Below are 13,930 nucleotides of genomic sequence, written 5' to 3'. Positions count from 1 at the left end.
GCCGTGTACATGAGCAAAGTCAGTTGGCGTTATAGAACCCCAGGTGGTAAAAAGTTATGTATTCCTCTACTACGGCGTCCCCCGAACACAAACGTTGGCACCCGGGTATCAAACAGTAAAACGGATGGGGTCTACGTATTCGAACTCACAGTGCACATTGAGCAAATTATGAAGTACAGAAAAAGCGCACAGGGATATTGCTACGCATAAAACGGCGGAGGCAATGGCAGTTGAGAGCCGACAAAGTTGACCACTAAAGTATCCAGCCGCCACGAAGCGAGAGAGGTTCTTCAGGTAGACAGATAATTATTAGTATCCCCCTTTTAGCGGCTGTTGAGAAGTTCCACTTAGCTCGTAATACGTTGAGTGCTCAATATTTGTTGAGATAATTGAATATTTACCCTGCGCAGTCGAACACTAGTCGCATGTCCTTTTCCACCAATCTTGAAGGCGCCTCTCACCAATATTGCTTCCACTGTCTTATAATGTTGCCTGCCATTGATGCCCGGAATCCCCGTGCGTCTCGAATCCGTGCGTGGGCGTCGTGCACTGGTGGTTGAAGGACGGTAAATTTTGTAATATTTTGTTCAATCGTTTCGCTGTTTTGCTAGCAGCAGTAGCAAATGTCATCACTAATACAAAAATTTCCTATGGCCAGCTATAGAAAATCCGTTGTATGGTCGGCTATAGAAATTTGGCCCAAATATCTATAGCCGCTTGCATGGCTCTCTATAGGTTTTTCTATAGTCTGTTCTATAGGGGTGTTTAACCTGTTCTATGAATTTATGGTTCCCCATTTTCTGCAGTCTTTAGCATTTTGTATGGTCACGTATAAACGTTTATGGTCAGCGATAGAAAATTTTTTGTATTGTCGGCTATAGATATTTGGCCCAAAAAGCTATAGCCATTCCTATGGTAGTCTATGACTACTAGTTTATAGCTTCGAGTGCATGCACTTTTGTATAGCCAGTTAAAGCAGCTTGATGGCTTTTAGTCTGTAGCTTTAAGGCATTCAAATTACTATAGAAAGCTAAAGATATCTGTATTACTAATATTCAATTCCTTCTGGAGCTTGTTAAAACAGATTTTATGGCTTGCAAAACGTATTCTATAGACTTATGGCCGCCTACGTACTGCAGTCTTTAACATTTTCTATGGTTGCGTACTAACTTTTATGGCCAGCTATAAAAAATCCAATGTATGGGCGGCTATAGACGTCTGGCCCAAAAAGTTACAGCTTGATATAGACGTCGATAACTTATGGACTAATTCCGGTGCCGTAATGTAAGTATTGCAATCTTTAGCATTTTCTAAGGTGAGCTATAGAAACACTCGCGCGTGCCTGTGTGTGTGTGTGTGTGTGTGTGTGTGTGTGTGTGTGTGTGTGTGTGTGTGTGTGTGTGTGTGTGTGTGTGTGTGTGTGTGTGTGTGTGTGTGTGTGTGTGTGTGTGTGTGTGTGTGTGTGTGTGTGTGTGTGTGTGTGTGTGTGTGTGTGTGTGTGTGTGTGTGTGTGTGTGTGTGTGTGTGTGTGTGTGTGTGTGTGTGTGTGTGTGTGTGTGTGTGTGTGTGTGTGTGTACATTTTGTGCATGCACAAGTGGGTATGTGCATGTGTGTCATGCTCTATATCTTCGGACGTTTATTTTTAATTCGATGCCTAAACAACTGAAAATTGGACAGCAGTCCCCAAGACTAAAGCCATCATGGGTCGGAGGTACTCACCGCAGGCGTACCTCCATGCGGCGACAGGGCTTCCACCAGTTATACAAGATTGTGACGCAATCCATTTTTCGTGCTGCGTTGTAATTGATGGCATACGGTTTCTCGTTGCATACAGCACAAAACTCTTAATCAAGCTAGAGTACTAGTCGCACGAGGGATTCCAACCCGCAAATATATGTTATTTCATATAAAGGTGTACGCCTACTGGTCTATAGCTTTTGATATATACAATATTCTATAGCCAGCTAAAACAGGTTATTTGGCTTGCAGTCTGTATGACTACTAGTTTATAGCTTCGAGTGCATGCACTTTTGTATAGCCAGTTAAAGCAGCTTAATGGCTTTTAGTCTGTAGCTTTAAGGCATTCAAATTACTATAGAAAGCTAAAGATATCTGTATTACTAATATTCAATTCCTTCTGGAGCTTGTTAAAACAGATTCTATGGCTTGCAGTCCGTAGTTTTAGTGGCATTCAAATTTTTATAGACTGCTAAAGATAACTGTATGAATAATAATCTATAGCTCTAGGAGCATAAATGCTTCTATAGCTTGCTAAAACTGATTCTATGGCCTTCAGTCTGTAGCTTTAGAGCCATTCAAATTTCTATAGACAGTTAAAGATTACTGTATGACTAATAGTTGACTAATAGTCTATAGCTTCATGGACATATGGTTTGCTATAGTTAGCTGAAGAGATTTTGTATGGTCCAGAAGCTATAGACAAGTGGTATATAATTTTTTATAGCTTTCTATAGATATTTCAATGTCACTTTATAGCCGACTATAAAAGTCCGTAGATAGACGTAGCTGACGATAAACCTTTTCATTGATGTACATAGACTATTTTTGTATGGGCAGTGCTGTCGAATGTGCTGTCTTCAGGTTACGCAGGCGTCAGCGCCCCTGGCGGGCGCCGGGAAAGGCAACATGGAGTGCGCCACGGCGGAGCGGTGTAGGGATACAGCAGTGAGCCCACCGCTGACTTCTAGAACACTGTAACGCCAACCAATCGGCTTTCGCTTGCCAGCACGCACTTTACTCATGTCCGCACGTGCTTCTCATATCACATGCCAAATATCAGTGTACCGAATGATTGTGACACGTGTGTAATGAACGAAGCATTTCGAGCTAATTCCGCTAACCTGATCAATCTACGGTCATTTACTGAAGTATTTCTTTTGATACTAGATTGTTTGCGATTTTTACCCAAATACGATCTCTGCAGAGAATGATTCGTAAAACTATATTCTGCGATTCTCCGGAGGATACTTCATTTCCAACACAGCTTGTATATCCGGCTGCAGTCTGTGGTGTCTAATAAACGTACTTGGATCACAAATGGTAGACAGATAAATAGCGCAGAGAGCGTTGGGTTTGATTCGCTATGTTTAGCCATGAATTTTCCCGAATTTCGGCGCAGGGTATAGCGGATTTCGCTACGTAACGCAGCTTTATCTGTAACAGAAACTGAGACTATTATCCCTGTGGTAACTGCTTGGCTCACACTCATCAAAATGGGGGTGTTTTGCAGGCGTAGTGTTTATATAGTTTCGCAGACCTCGGCCGATGTTATTCATTGTAAGACTAAAACTTGTGTGCTGCACTCTGAGGAGTGAACACTAGTTGAAAGGAGCATAGGACTTATTTATTTACGCCTTTATTATGTTTGTAGCGCTCATGTCAGATAGATCACTGCAATAAATACAAAATTTTAGATCGCTTGCAAGGACGCGAAAAGCCTGAGTACATTCATGATTTTGCTGAACGTTGTGGCCGTACAGCTGCCGTTCTCTCTTCGTCTCGCGAAATATCTATTCATTTTATACGTTCCACCAGTATCATCAATATATGTATGCGTATATTATCTTTTATGCTTACATGACATTACTATTATCGACTAATAGTGACAACTAGTTCGTCGTCCGCGGTGTTCACTGCTAAGTGTGCTGTTTCGCTGTTCTGTGCATCGCGTTTTGCAGGAGTTCTTGAAATCGCCACAACTCATTTTCCCCCGTTTAGGTACTATTACCCTCTCTAGTTCCGCGGCTTGCCATACTACCTCTGTTTTGGTAGTTTACAACCGTATACTGATGAGTTTGCGCTACTGTAAGCTTAGGTGTTAGCTGTCTTAATTCTCATGTATCTTAACCACGCAAATCGCAGTTTTTTTTTTTTTTTTCAGTTTGTTAAGCTACGCTTGAACTGGGTCGAACATGAGGCAATGTGACTTCAGAGCCCATCTCGGATCTGAACCTAGCCCTAAAAGCGTGAGCTCGAATATGGGTCATGAGCGAAATAAAGCGATAGCTTCCTCCACTATATCCTAGAGATGTTAGAAGCAAGTGATTTATCTCAAACGTCGCACATTTTTCAGCGCGTTTACCGTCTGCCACGGCGTTTTTTCGAGTGATGTCAGATGGTGGCATCTTCTAAAATTAATGGCGCCAGGAGCCTCGCGCCGCGTGCATCATGTAACGATGGCTGATGCTCGGCATGGTCTCCTCATTCGTCTTTTAACATTAGAATTGCGCATCGCCGCTTGGTTTTCAAGGTCAGAGCTATAGCGAACTACTCAGAGTATAAACCCTCTCTCTCGATTCACCCACTCCGGAGCAAGTAACATACCAAGTACACGCATGCGCTGTTCCAGTGGCAGTGGGGCATATAGGCAGCAGGAAATGGCCCAGACAAGTTCATTTGGTTTCGCCTTCTTGTTCTGCGCTTGACGCCGTGTGCCAGCCAGTGTGCGACAAGGGAAGATAAAAGTTTTTGAAGCTTGAAACAGTCGTTTTGACATCCTAAAAATAATAGCTGTTTGTGCTCCAGTAAGTTTGGAAACTGAATCGCGTTTACTTATTATTGGGTTTACGCAGTTGGCAATAGACCACCACAAGAAGCACCAGAAACAGGGCAAGTGAAGAGAGCGCAAAGATTCTGCGGATGCAGAGAGTGAAGACGGCGGCAAAGTGAGCATTGTCGTGAACTCTAATATGCCGAGTTTGCACTTGAATGGCAGTGTCTATATTGGTTGCGGATTGAGTTTGTAGGAGTTTTATGCCTTGCTTAACTCGAATTATTTTGTGGTTGCTAAGGAAAAACACTTTGTGGAAGAATCGCGCTTGAGACGCCTTCTGTTTAGGACTCGTGATCAGTTTTCCAGGCCCCCGCCGAGGTGGCACAGTGGTTAGGGCGCTCGACTACTGTTCCCAAGGATGCGGGATCGAATACCGGCCTCGACTGCCGCTTTTCGATGGAGGCGAAAAGCTAGGCGCCCGTGTACTGTGCGATGTTAGTGCGCATTAAAGAACCCCATGTTGTAGAAATTTCCGGAGTCCTCCACTACGGCGTCTCTCATAGCCTGCGTTGCTTTGGGACGTTAAACACCAAAACCAAACCAGCTTTTCCAGGCGATGCATGGAAGCGTTACTAAGATCGAACGAGATCGAGTAACTAGGCTAACTTGTTTTTGTCCGTTTATAACTTTACTCAAATCAAAACTTTATTTGCAGAACATGGTACAGTTTCCTCGGAGATTTTAGATGTTATTCGATGATTTCGTTCACAAAAGACGTGCGCAAGCAATATAGAAAAAGGGCAATGGTTTCTTAATCCTTACTCCGCACACAATTTACTGCAATGGCAGCAGCACTTGAGCTTACTGCGTTTGAGGACGTCGAAGTATAGGGTGCTGAATGTTAATTGCGGCTATTCGTTTAAAGTCAGCATATTATTTTCGAATAGGCAAGTATCAACCGAAGGTATTTCAAGCAGTTCGGGAAGAGCCGCGCATAATCACGATAGTTTCCGTCCGTTCAGGCTATTTTTCACGCAACCGGCGTGAGGAATATTAGGAACCCGTACCGCCGACGTTAAGCAAAGGAATCCAAGAGCGCCTCGCTGCAGCGTGTCCCGTCTTCGTATGCGTGCTGCCTATCTATTTTGCAGTGCTTCAAGGATGCCTTAATGGCCAAGTGGTAGACGTAAGCGCTTCGACATTTCTCGTTTCAGCATCCGGTGGCCACCAAGGCGGGAGATGTGTTCTTATCACTTGAAGCTTCGCAGGTGAGCTAATCACAAGAACCAATTTTTGCATCCTTGTGAGCGTTGTTGAAAAAGAAAGTCTCGAAGAATTTGCTGGCAGTGCCTAAAGGTTTCACGCTCGAGCCTAGGTTCATGGTCAGCTTTGTTTTGTAGTGCCTGTCATGCGCGATGTGCATGTTTTTTTCCTTTTGCGGAAATCACTGCACATGTTTCTCTTTTTACAGTTCTTTGATCATGTTGAAATAGTGCTTGCCCGACTATTTTTTCCAACATTTGTATAAAGAGTACTTGACTAGTTATATACTTCCCTCACATGCCACCATACCATCATCTGTAATCCTGTTTTTGTCCTACCCTAATTTGCACCCACATCCCCCAATGTAATGTCCTACTGGGCCTTTAGGGTATTTCAAAATAATATTTCTTCTTTGCTTTCAGCAAGTAATATTCCCCATACTTGATACTGTCGGACAAAATATACATTACGAATGACGAGAGCACCTTATCGTAAGAAAGGGCAGCTTTCCAATAATATTTAACCTTGCTATGTAATGCGACCATGCGTTTCAAGGAACATTAGTTACCTAGTGCCTCTACACGTGTGCCTCGCGGCCTTAGAGCAGGCATATGGTTGTGAATTAAGGTGAGGGGAAGTTTGGGATGAAAATTGACCACAGAGGAACAACACAATATGAATGGACCTCCTTAAATCTAAATGCTCAATCAATTGTAGTACAATGACCGATTTATGAAAGGAACTAGCCCCCTGTTGCTTCACACTCACTGACAAATTTCCATCTGCTGGCGGCCTATTATTTCACTGTGGGTCCGTGGGAACATACTGTTTCGCATAATCTGTTTTGCAAAGTTCGACTTACTGGTTTTAGGCAATCGTGTTATAAATTTATGTAATGTGGGCTGAAATGTCCACCTACGACACAGGATGGTATAGGTCCACGTACAATTCGTTGTGGCTCCTCAGCATTTGACGCGCCTACGTAATGCTCGTAGTAAATTGAATTCTAGAATATTGTGTTTACTGAAAAAGGCCGTCCGTTGAAGTAGTAGCTAACCATGAGGCTAGAAAATATTCCTAGCAGGAAGGCTACCCACGAATTTAAGAAAAGCATGCTATAAAAAGCTTCTATACGAAATTATAATTGTCTACATCGACACAGTAGTTCCGCGCATATGTATATAAATGTAGCCCTGTACGTTTGCCACTAATCAAGGGAACCACAAGCCATCGGCATAGTAAAGATTACTGACAGTTCTGAATACTGAACTGCTGAGCCTAAAACTCGTAGTAAACGAGTGTGTGTAGCTTTTATTCTTATTTTCTCTATCTTATGTTGAACAAAACACCTGCTTGAACGCGCCTACAAAGACGGATGGATGTCTCTCACCTGTTGTCTAACCCAGTAGACTCTCTTTAACGCGATACAGTAGCACCGGTGCAAATGGCGCCTTGTCTATGCTTTGAAAACGCTTATCAAATGGAAGAAAGAGACCCGCAACCTTTCCCAATGTGTGTGTGTGTTCAGATAAAAGCACTAATCGACCCCCGTAATCATTTATTTCAATGAACATTTTATCCATCTTAAAGCAGCGCGAAAAACAGGACAAAAGAACAGGAGACGACACAAGCGCTTTCTGTCGCTCATGTGCTTGTGTCGTCTCCTGTTCTTTTGTCCTGTGTTTCGCGCTGCTTTAAGATGAATCCAGTCCAACTCGCTCTGTTTTCTACACTCGTGAAAATTTTATATTTGGTAGGCCGATGTCTGGGCAGAAAGGAAAGTACCGAAGCTTTGCATGTTACGCAGTAGCTTTCTCTTAAAAATCGCTTATCTCTGCAATTGCAAAAACGCCATTTTTGCCACTTCAAAATGTTGCACGTTTACAGAGCTGCTGTTTGCGCACTAAGATTTTGGCACGCATTTTTTCTTACTCAGTAATTGTTGTCAACATTTAATTTAGGAAATGTATTAGAAATATTTTGATTTACAGCAGTTTTTTTTTTTTTTGCAAAAGCCCGTTATACTCTGTGGGACGGGCAGAGGCTCTTTATTTTTCTTTCCTTTCCATGCCTCAACATAATATATGTAAATGACCACTAATTTCACTCCTAGAGCGACGCGTTTCTTCAAAAGATCAATGTTCAATCCTGCATCTTGGCCAGCGGCATTAAGTTGTTGTCCCTAAAATCTGTTTTTTTTTTTTTTTTTACTTAGTATGAAGGAACACTCAGCAAGGTTAAAGGGGTACGCCTCAGTTCTCAGGTCGGGCCAACGTTTCGATAAGTGTACTTATCTTCGTCTGGTAATTAAGTAGGTCATGGTAACATTTGAGGCTGTAGACCATCATATGCTTTTCCCCAACCCATCACGGTCGGTCAGATTTCTAAAACGGCAAAAAGGGACAACTTTGAATTCAATAAAACGTTGATCTCGTAATTTTTTAAAATCTCCATCAGAAACCCTCACTACCTCAGAAATATCTGGACTAAAAAGTGATGCATTATGTAGTTTAAAATTGTTAAAACAAATACACGATCCAGCGCTTGTACTGAAATTTATCCCTACGACCTGGCTGATGGACTAGTTTATTGCATTAGAATTTTTAACAGACTTACGCAGAGCTCATTCTTTATTCCGAGAAAACAAAATGTAGGTGTTGAGTTGGCCGTCCATTCTCCTATTACTACTTTGAGTTGCAACTAATGTATATGTTTGAACTCCAATCAATTCCATTGAAATTTCAGTCGTTGGTTTGATATTTAATAAAACATCTATTTTGACTGAAGTCTCATAAGAACAGTAATCAGTTCGACATATATTCTTTATACAGTAATCAGTTCTCTCTCTCTCTCTCTCTCTCTCTCTATATATATATATATATATATATATATATATATATATATATATATATATATATATATATATATGTATATATATATATATATATATATATATATATATATATATATATTGAAATAATGATGACAGTTCTTATGAGACTTCAATCAAAATCGATTCTAAAGAATAAAAGGATGCACTTAGATTTATATCTAATTTTATAGCTTATTCTATGCAATACAATAGTTTTCACACTGAAAACTATTGTGTTGCATAGAATAAGGTATAAAATTTGATATAAACCTGAGTGCATGCATGCTTTCATTCTTTAGAATTTCTGATTCTTTCCCCTAGGAATAGGCCCCGGAAATCCATTTTCGTATATGCTGACTTTAATTTAATTTTGTTTTATGCAATATCTAACGCATTTTCACGAGTTATAAAGTTGTTTTCTGCTTGTGGAAGGGGGGTTGACAGCTTAAAATAGAATCAATTTGCTATTTCTTTCCATTTTTGGAAAAAGGCGTGAAGGTATTGCATTTACTGTACCTTGTATTTTTCTTTTTTTACTGAGGTGCAGAGGAATGCAATCCGCCTATTATATGCATTTCTCCATATTTAGGGTATGATACAAATTAGGAATGCTATGCTTTTAAATACTATTTTCCCCAATCGACGATCGTGCGGACTATAGGCAGAGTTGAGCGCTCACAGGTTTTCGCTTTCATGAAGAATTCCAGAGCATGGTCTGGTAATGAGGCCGTTTATTTTATTATATTTATATCCTTTTGTTCCTTTACATAATTTTATATTGTGATCCAATTTATTTGAAGCTACTTGGCCGTGATGAATGCAGTTTCCGCTATGCGGCCTGCATAGGAAAACGAGTTGACTATCCATATCTAATGCAATTATTATTTTAAATATTTTATGGTTGAAATACTAATCGTTTAAAGCTTAAACCAAGAACATACCACTGGTGAAATCTGAACTCACGACATTAAATTTTGTTGGGGCGTTCTTATTTGGTTGTCATCAATTTTGCATCTATAAAAAATACTGCAATAATGTTTTTTACAAATATTCCCCTTTACTTCCCTTTCCGCTGAATCAAGGCTTCTTCTTATTCGTTTGGTGGGAGTGTTTAGGAACGTCTTTTGCATTCAGTATTCTCAGTGATTGTAAAAAACTGGAAATCAAAAAAACACCGTGAACACCGTACTAGAACATAATTTTAGCTGACACTGTTACATCATGCATGGTTAGCAGCCGGTCAGTCAAAATGCGATGAAATGTACTAACCATGCGGAGACTGCAGTCCTATAAGTTCTACCATCATGACTGTTCGTTTCATGAATGTTTCATTTCATGGGAATTGGTTTGGTTTATGGAGTTGCCGTTTCAAAGCTACTCAGGCTATTAGTGACGATGTAGAGGAGGAGTCCGGAAATTTTGACCGCCGGAGGTACTTTAACGTTCACTCACAATGTACAGCACTTGGGCGCCTAGGTTCGGACGTTCGCCAAACAGTGGCCGCCAGGGCCTGGATTCGATCCCGCATCCTTAAGAAAAATAGACCAGTGCCCTAACGCCTGCATCGCCATGGCTGGCCTGTTCCTTCCATTAATGCCACCATGGTTTCCAGGCTTGCAACTTGGACGAGAAGAAAATATATTCGAGGAACTCGATCCCGTTAGTCCTGAATTAAAATCGAACATCAAGCAAGGAAAGACATCACAGGATGTCCAAACGAATGGGTCTAATTAAAACGGCTGCTGTTTGTCAAACAATGGTGTGACTTTCGTAGACGGGAGAATCGTTTGCATGCACATATGACGAGGTACCAAGCACATCGTAGGCAATATCGTCGTGTTGGATTTGTGGGCCTCAGATGTCCTTGATGCAAGACATATTGTTAAACATCATGATTTATTGAAATGGCTTATCGGAAAAGCAAGCAGGAAAGTTTAATAGTCCCGCAAGATAATTTGGGGGGGGATAAATTGGGTGGATTCTCAGGCTAGTGAAGACGCTGACACCTTCAAATTGACGACACTGGACCCACTGTGACTCATATATCGAACACATTTCCAGTTGGCGCCACAAAAACAGAGAACGTATGTATTGAAGAATGTGAAGGTGCTGAGGTCTAAGGAGATAAGATAGGGTATGAGAATTCTGCGTGCATTTAGATAAGAAAAGGGATGCCGTCTTTGGAGAATTGTGTGATATATAGTACTATGAAGGCGTAGCTAAGCAAGGAGCAAGCGAACAATTCCACGAAAGAATGAAAACGGTTGCACTGTAGTCGATACATAATACAGATGTTTTAATAATTGCAATATCGTCTCATTTATTTCTTCTCACTTCTAGGCCATTTCGAAAGGGGCAAATGCACCGTCCTCCCGATACAGCCGGATGTCCGCGCTAGCCATCTTCCTCATGGCGGTTGTCTTCATCGCCAGCACGTTAATAATCGTGGTGTGGCTAAAACCTTCCCGTAAAGTGATGATATGCTCGACGACTGCATGCATATCGCATGCAAACCTATTAAAGACTGCCATGAACACTGCGGTGAAGCCGTGTGCCAACTTCTACAGCTTCGTATGTGGCTCTTGGAAGCCGGCTAGTAAGGAAAAGTCAATGATAGAAAGAATTTACGTCCGCTCAAAACAAAATGCTATTCAAGAACTTGAGGGAGATCCCAACATGACCCCAGTTCCCCTAGCACCACGGTACTTCCAAAGCTGCATGGCGAACCACTCAGAAGATTTGCTTAAAAGTGAGATCAAAAAATTCAAGAGCTTCAAGATTGGCTTTGGCTTGCAGTGGCCCGAAAAGTGGCCAGAGTCCAACAAGCTCGTCAAGGCCCCATTGATGATTTTACTGAACATGACGGTAAACTGGAACATCAACCTGCTAATCAAAGTACGTGCCATGCCGGCTTACAGGAGCAGACGCAAGTCGCTCTACGTAAGCTCCGGCATTTGGTACAAGTGGGAAAACACGACGGACGATCAGTTCGCAGCACTTGTCAAGGAGCACTGCGACTACTTGGGGGTGCCTTCGCCAGGTAGCAGCATGGAGCTCAAGGCGCATCTTCAAGCTATCGCCAGTGGAATCCCAAAGTTCACGTCTGACGCCAGGGAGGAGCAGAAACTCACGCTGAAGGACGTCGACCAGTTCACGGCTTCTTGGAGTGATCAGTGGCGGCAGTACCTGAATGACGTTTATAGGCCCGAATTCTCTTGGAGTGTAGACGATGTTCTGCTGCTGCAGCATTCCGCAATACTTACCCACCTCAGCGACCTGTTGGGAAATATTCCACAAGCGTCATTTCGGAGGGTGCTTTCCTGGGTGTTTATTCGCATGTTCTTGTGGACGGTGCTTGGCAAACCAGAAATCAGGATCAAGGGGGACGCAAAAACGCTCCAAGCCTTCAGAAAGCAAACCTGCTTGTCACACGTGGAAAACAATTTCGGCCTGCTAGTTTTGGCTAAACATATCTACGCTCACTTCAACAAAGAAGTGCGTCATAATTTAGACGTCGTTTTTGACAATTTGAGAGAACATATGAAAATCAATTTTGGAAACAGCTCGTGGATTGATGATGTAGTTAAAAAGAAGTTATACAGCAAGCTAGATACTATGTGGCAAAATCTGTTACCGGACAATCGGTTCTTTTCTAACTACAGCCTTGCCTCGCTTTATAAGAACTTTCCTGACATCGGCGACTCCTTCATGGACAACGTTATTAACCTAGCTAAGGCGTTCCGAAAGACTGTGGCTTGGGAAGATTACATCAGCATCTTCAGCAAACGTCTGGGAGGTGGCCGCATGACAAGCCGCTACAGCTACTATTACAACAGCGTTTCTATGGACGTCGGCGCTCTCGAACCACCGATTCTGTACACTAATGTCACGTCTGCCGTCATGTACGGATCCCTGGGGGCAAGCCTTGCGGCGGCAATGGTCCAATCGTTTGATGAGCGCGGCATTCGTTTCAACGAGAAAGGCGACGAAATCCCCTGGTGGACCACGGGGTACAAAGAATACGAGGAGCGGGTCAAGTGCAATTTAGGAGCTGCTGCTAGTGGTCTCTCACCTCCGCATGGATCGCCGTCGCGCACGTTCTCCAGCCCGCTTTACTTGCTGCTGCCTGCCTTAGGTTCCGCGTACCAGGCGTACCAAACGTCTGTTAAAGATGAAGGAAACGGGGGTATGGTAGTACTTAAGGGTCTCGACAGCTACCACGATGATCAGGTGTTCTTTATGACGTACTGCTTCTTGACATGCGCCACTGACAGCAACGGAGACGAGTGCAATGTGCCTCTGCGTCACTTGCACGAGTTCGCCGCTGCATTTGGATGCACAGCTGATGAAGAAATGAACCCCATCGAGAAGTGTAACTTTTTCGGTTGACTTTGATACTTCTATGGTGTCTGCCTATATCTTTATTTTTTATATTTATCCCGTGTTTGTATTTTCACTTTTAGACAGCATATGTTTTGTGCCGAATCGCTTTATTGCGCCCTTTGGTTCTTTGTGGTTTCCCCGCTGCACTCATGATTCCCTTCAAGTACGCTTCAGAAGTCTTCGCTGTTTGGCACTACGAGTCCCATCCCTAGCGCTCGGTGTAGACATTACGCACATGCGCTGCAGTTTTACTTTCTACGTTTTGTCGTCTTGCAATAACACTACCGCTTTCGTGTCTAACCTAAAGCGTCGGAATGTTATGCTTTAGGAAGTTTCTGTCGAATTATTTAAAACTTTGTACTGCTAAATGTAGTTAAGGCTTCTCAAAAGTGGTTATTTGTTTTGGGTAATCGTTGTGCGTTGGCAGTGCATACATTCGAAAGCTTCCATGCATGATGCTCGAGTACTATTTTAATGCCATGTCAGACGGTCACGTGCTGCCGTATCGATAAACACTATCCTTTTAATATTTGATTTAAAGTGAAGTGGGATTTTTTGTGCTAGACCTCTATGAACAGACCTTCTCTTTCGGCTTGTTTGGAAACATACTTTTAAGTCGTTAGCATTTATTTTTTTTTGCATGCAGCTCGCGCCTTAGCAAACGTTTTGTTGTCGCAACCTTGTGCGAGCGGCTTCTCTATTGAGCGTAGTCCTGTATTCTGCCGCATATTTCAATGTGTCGGTCGTTTCACTGGTGTCTATGGTGCACCGCTACTTTCAAGGTTGTTCTCAACATCATATTGGGCTGAACTTTACGGCATTCAGGGAAATTGTTTTGGGGATATAATCCACCAAGCGCATTTGGATGCCGTCTAAATGCATTTTCCGGTCAATCTTA

The 13,930-nt window shown here is 42.4% G+C and overlaps 1 protein-coding gene across 1 annotated transcript; it reads left to right on the top strand.

Annotated features, from left to right (window-relative positions):
- Positions 1-4,453: 4,453 nt before the first annotated feature.
- Positions 4,454-13,490, top strand: LOC146174890 (neprilysin-1-like). Its single transcript, XM_084583237.1, has 3 exons — positions 4,454-4,686; positions 5,729-5,782; positions 10,990-13,490. The coding sequence occupies exon 3, from the start codon at positions 11,035-11,037 to the stop codon at positions 13,036-13,038; it is 2,004 nt and encodes a 667-aa protein (XP_084439363.1). The 5' UTR covers positions 4,454-4,686; positions 5,729-5,782; positions 10,990-11,034; the 3' UTR covers positions 13,039-13,490.
- The last annotated feature ends 440 nt before the right edge of the window (positions 13,491-13,930 follow it).

This window comes from Amblyomma maculatum, chromosome 11 (genome assembly GCF_055883805.1).
Source record: "Amblyomma maculatum isolate TAMU_Amacu chromosome 11, ASM5588380v1, whole genome shotgun sequence".
In the NCBI taxonomy this organism is placed as follows: Eukaryota; Metazoa; Arthropoda; class Arachnida; order Ixodida; family Ixodidae; genus Amblyomma; species Amblyomma maculatum.
This window is presented reverse-complemented; position numbering and strand designations above follow the sequence as displayed.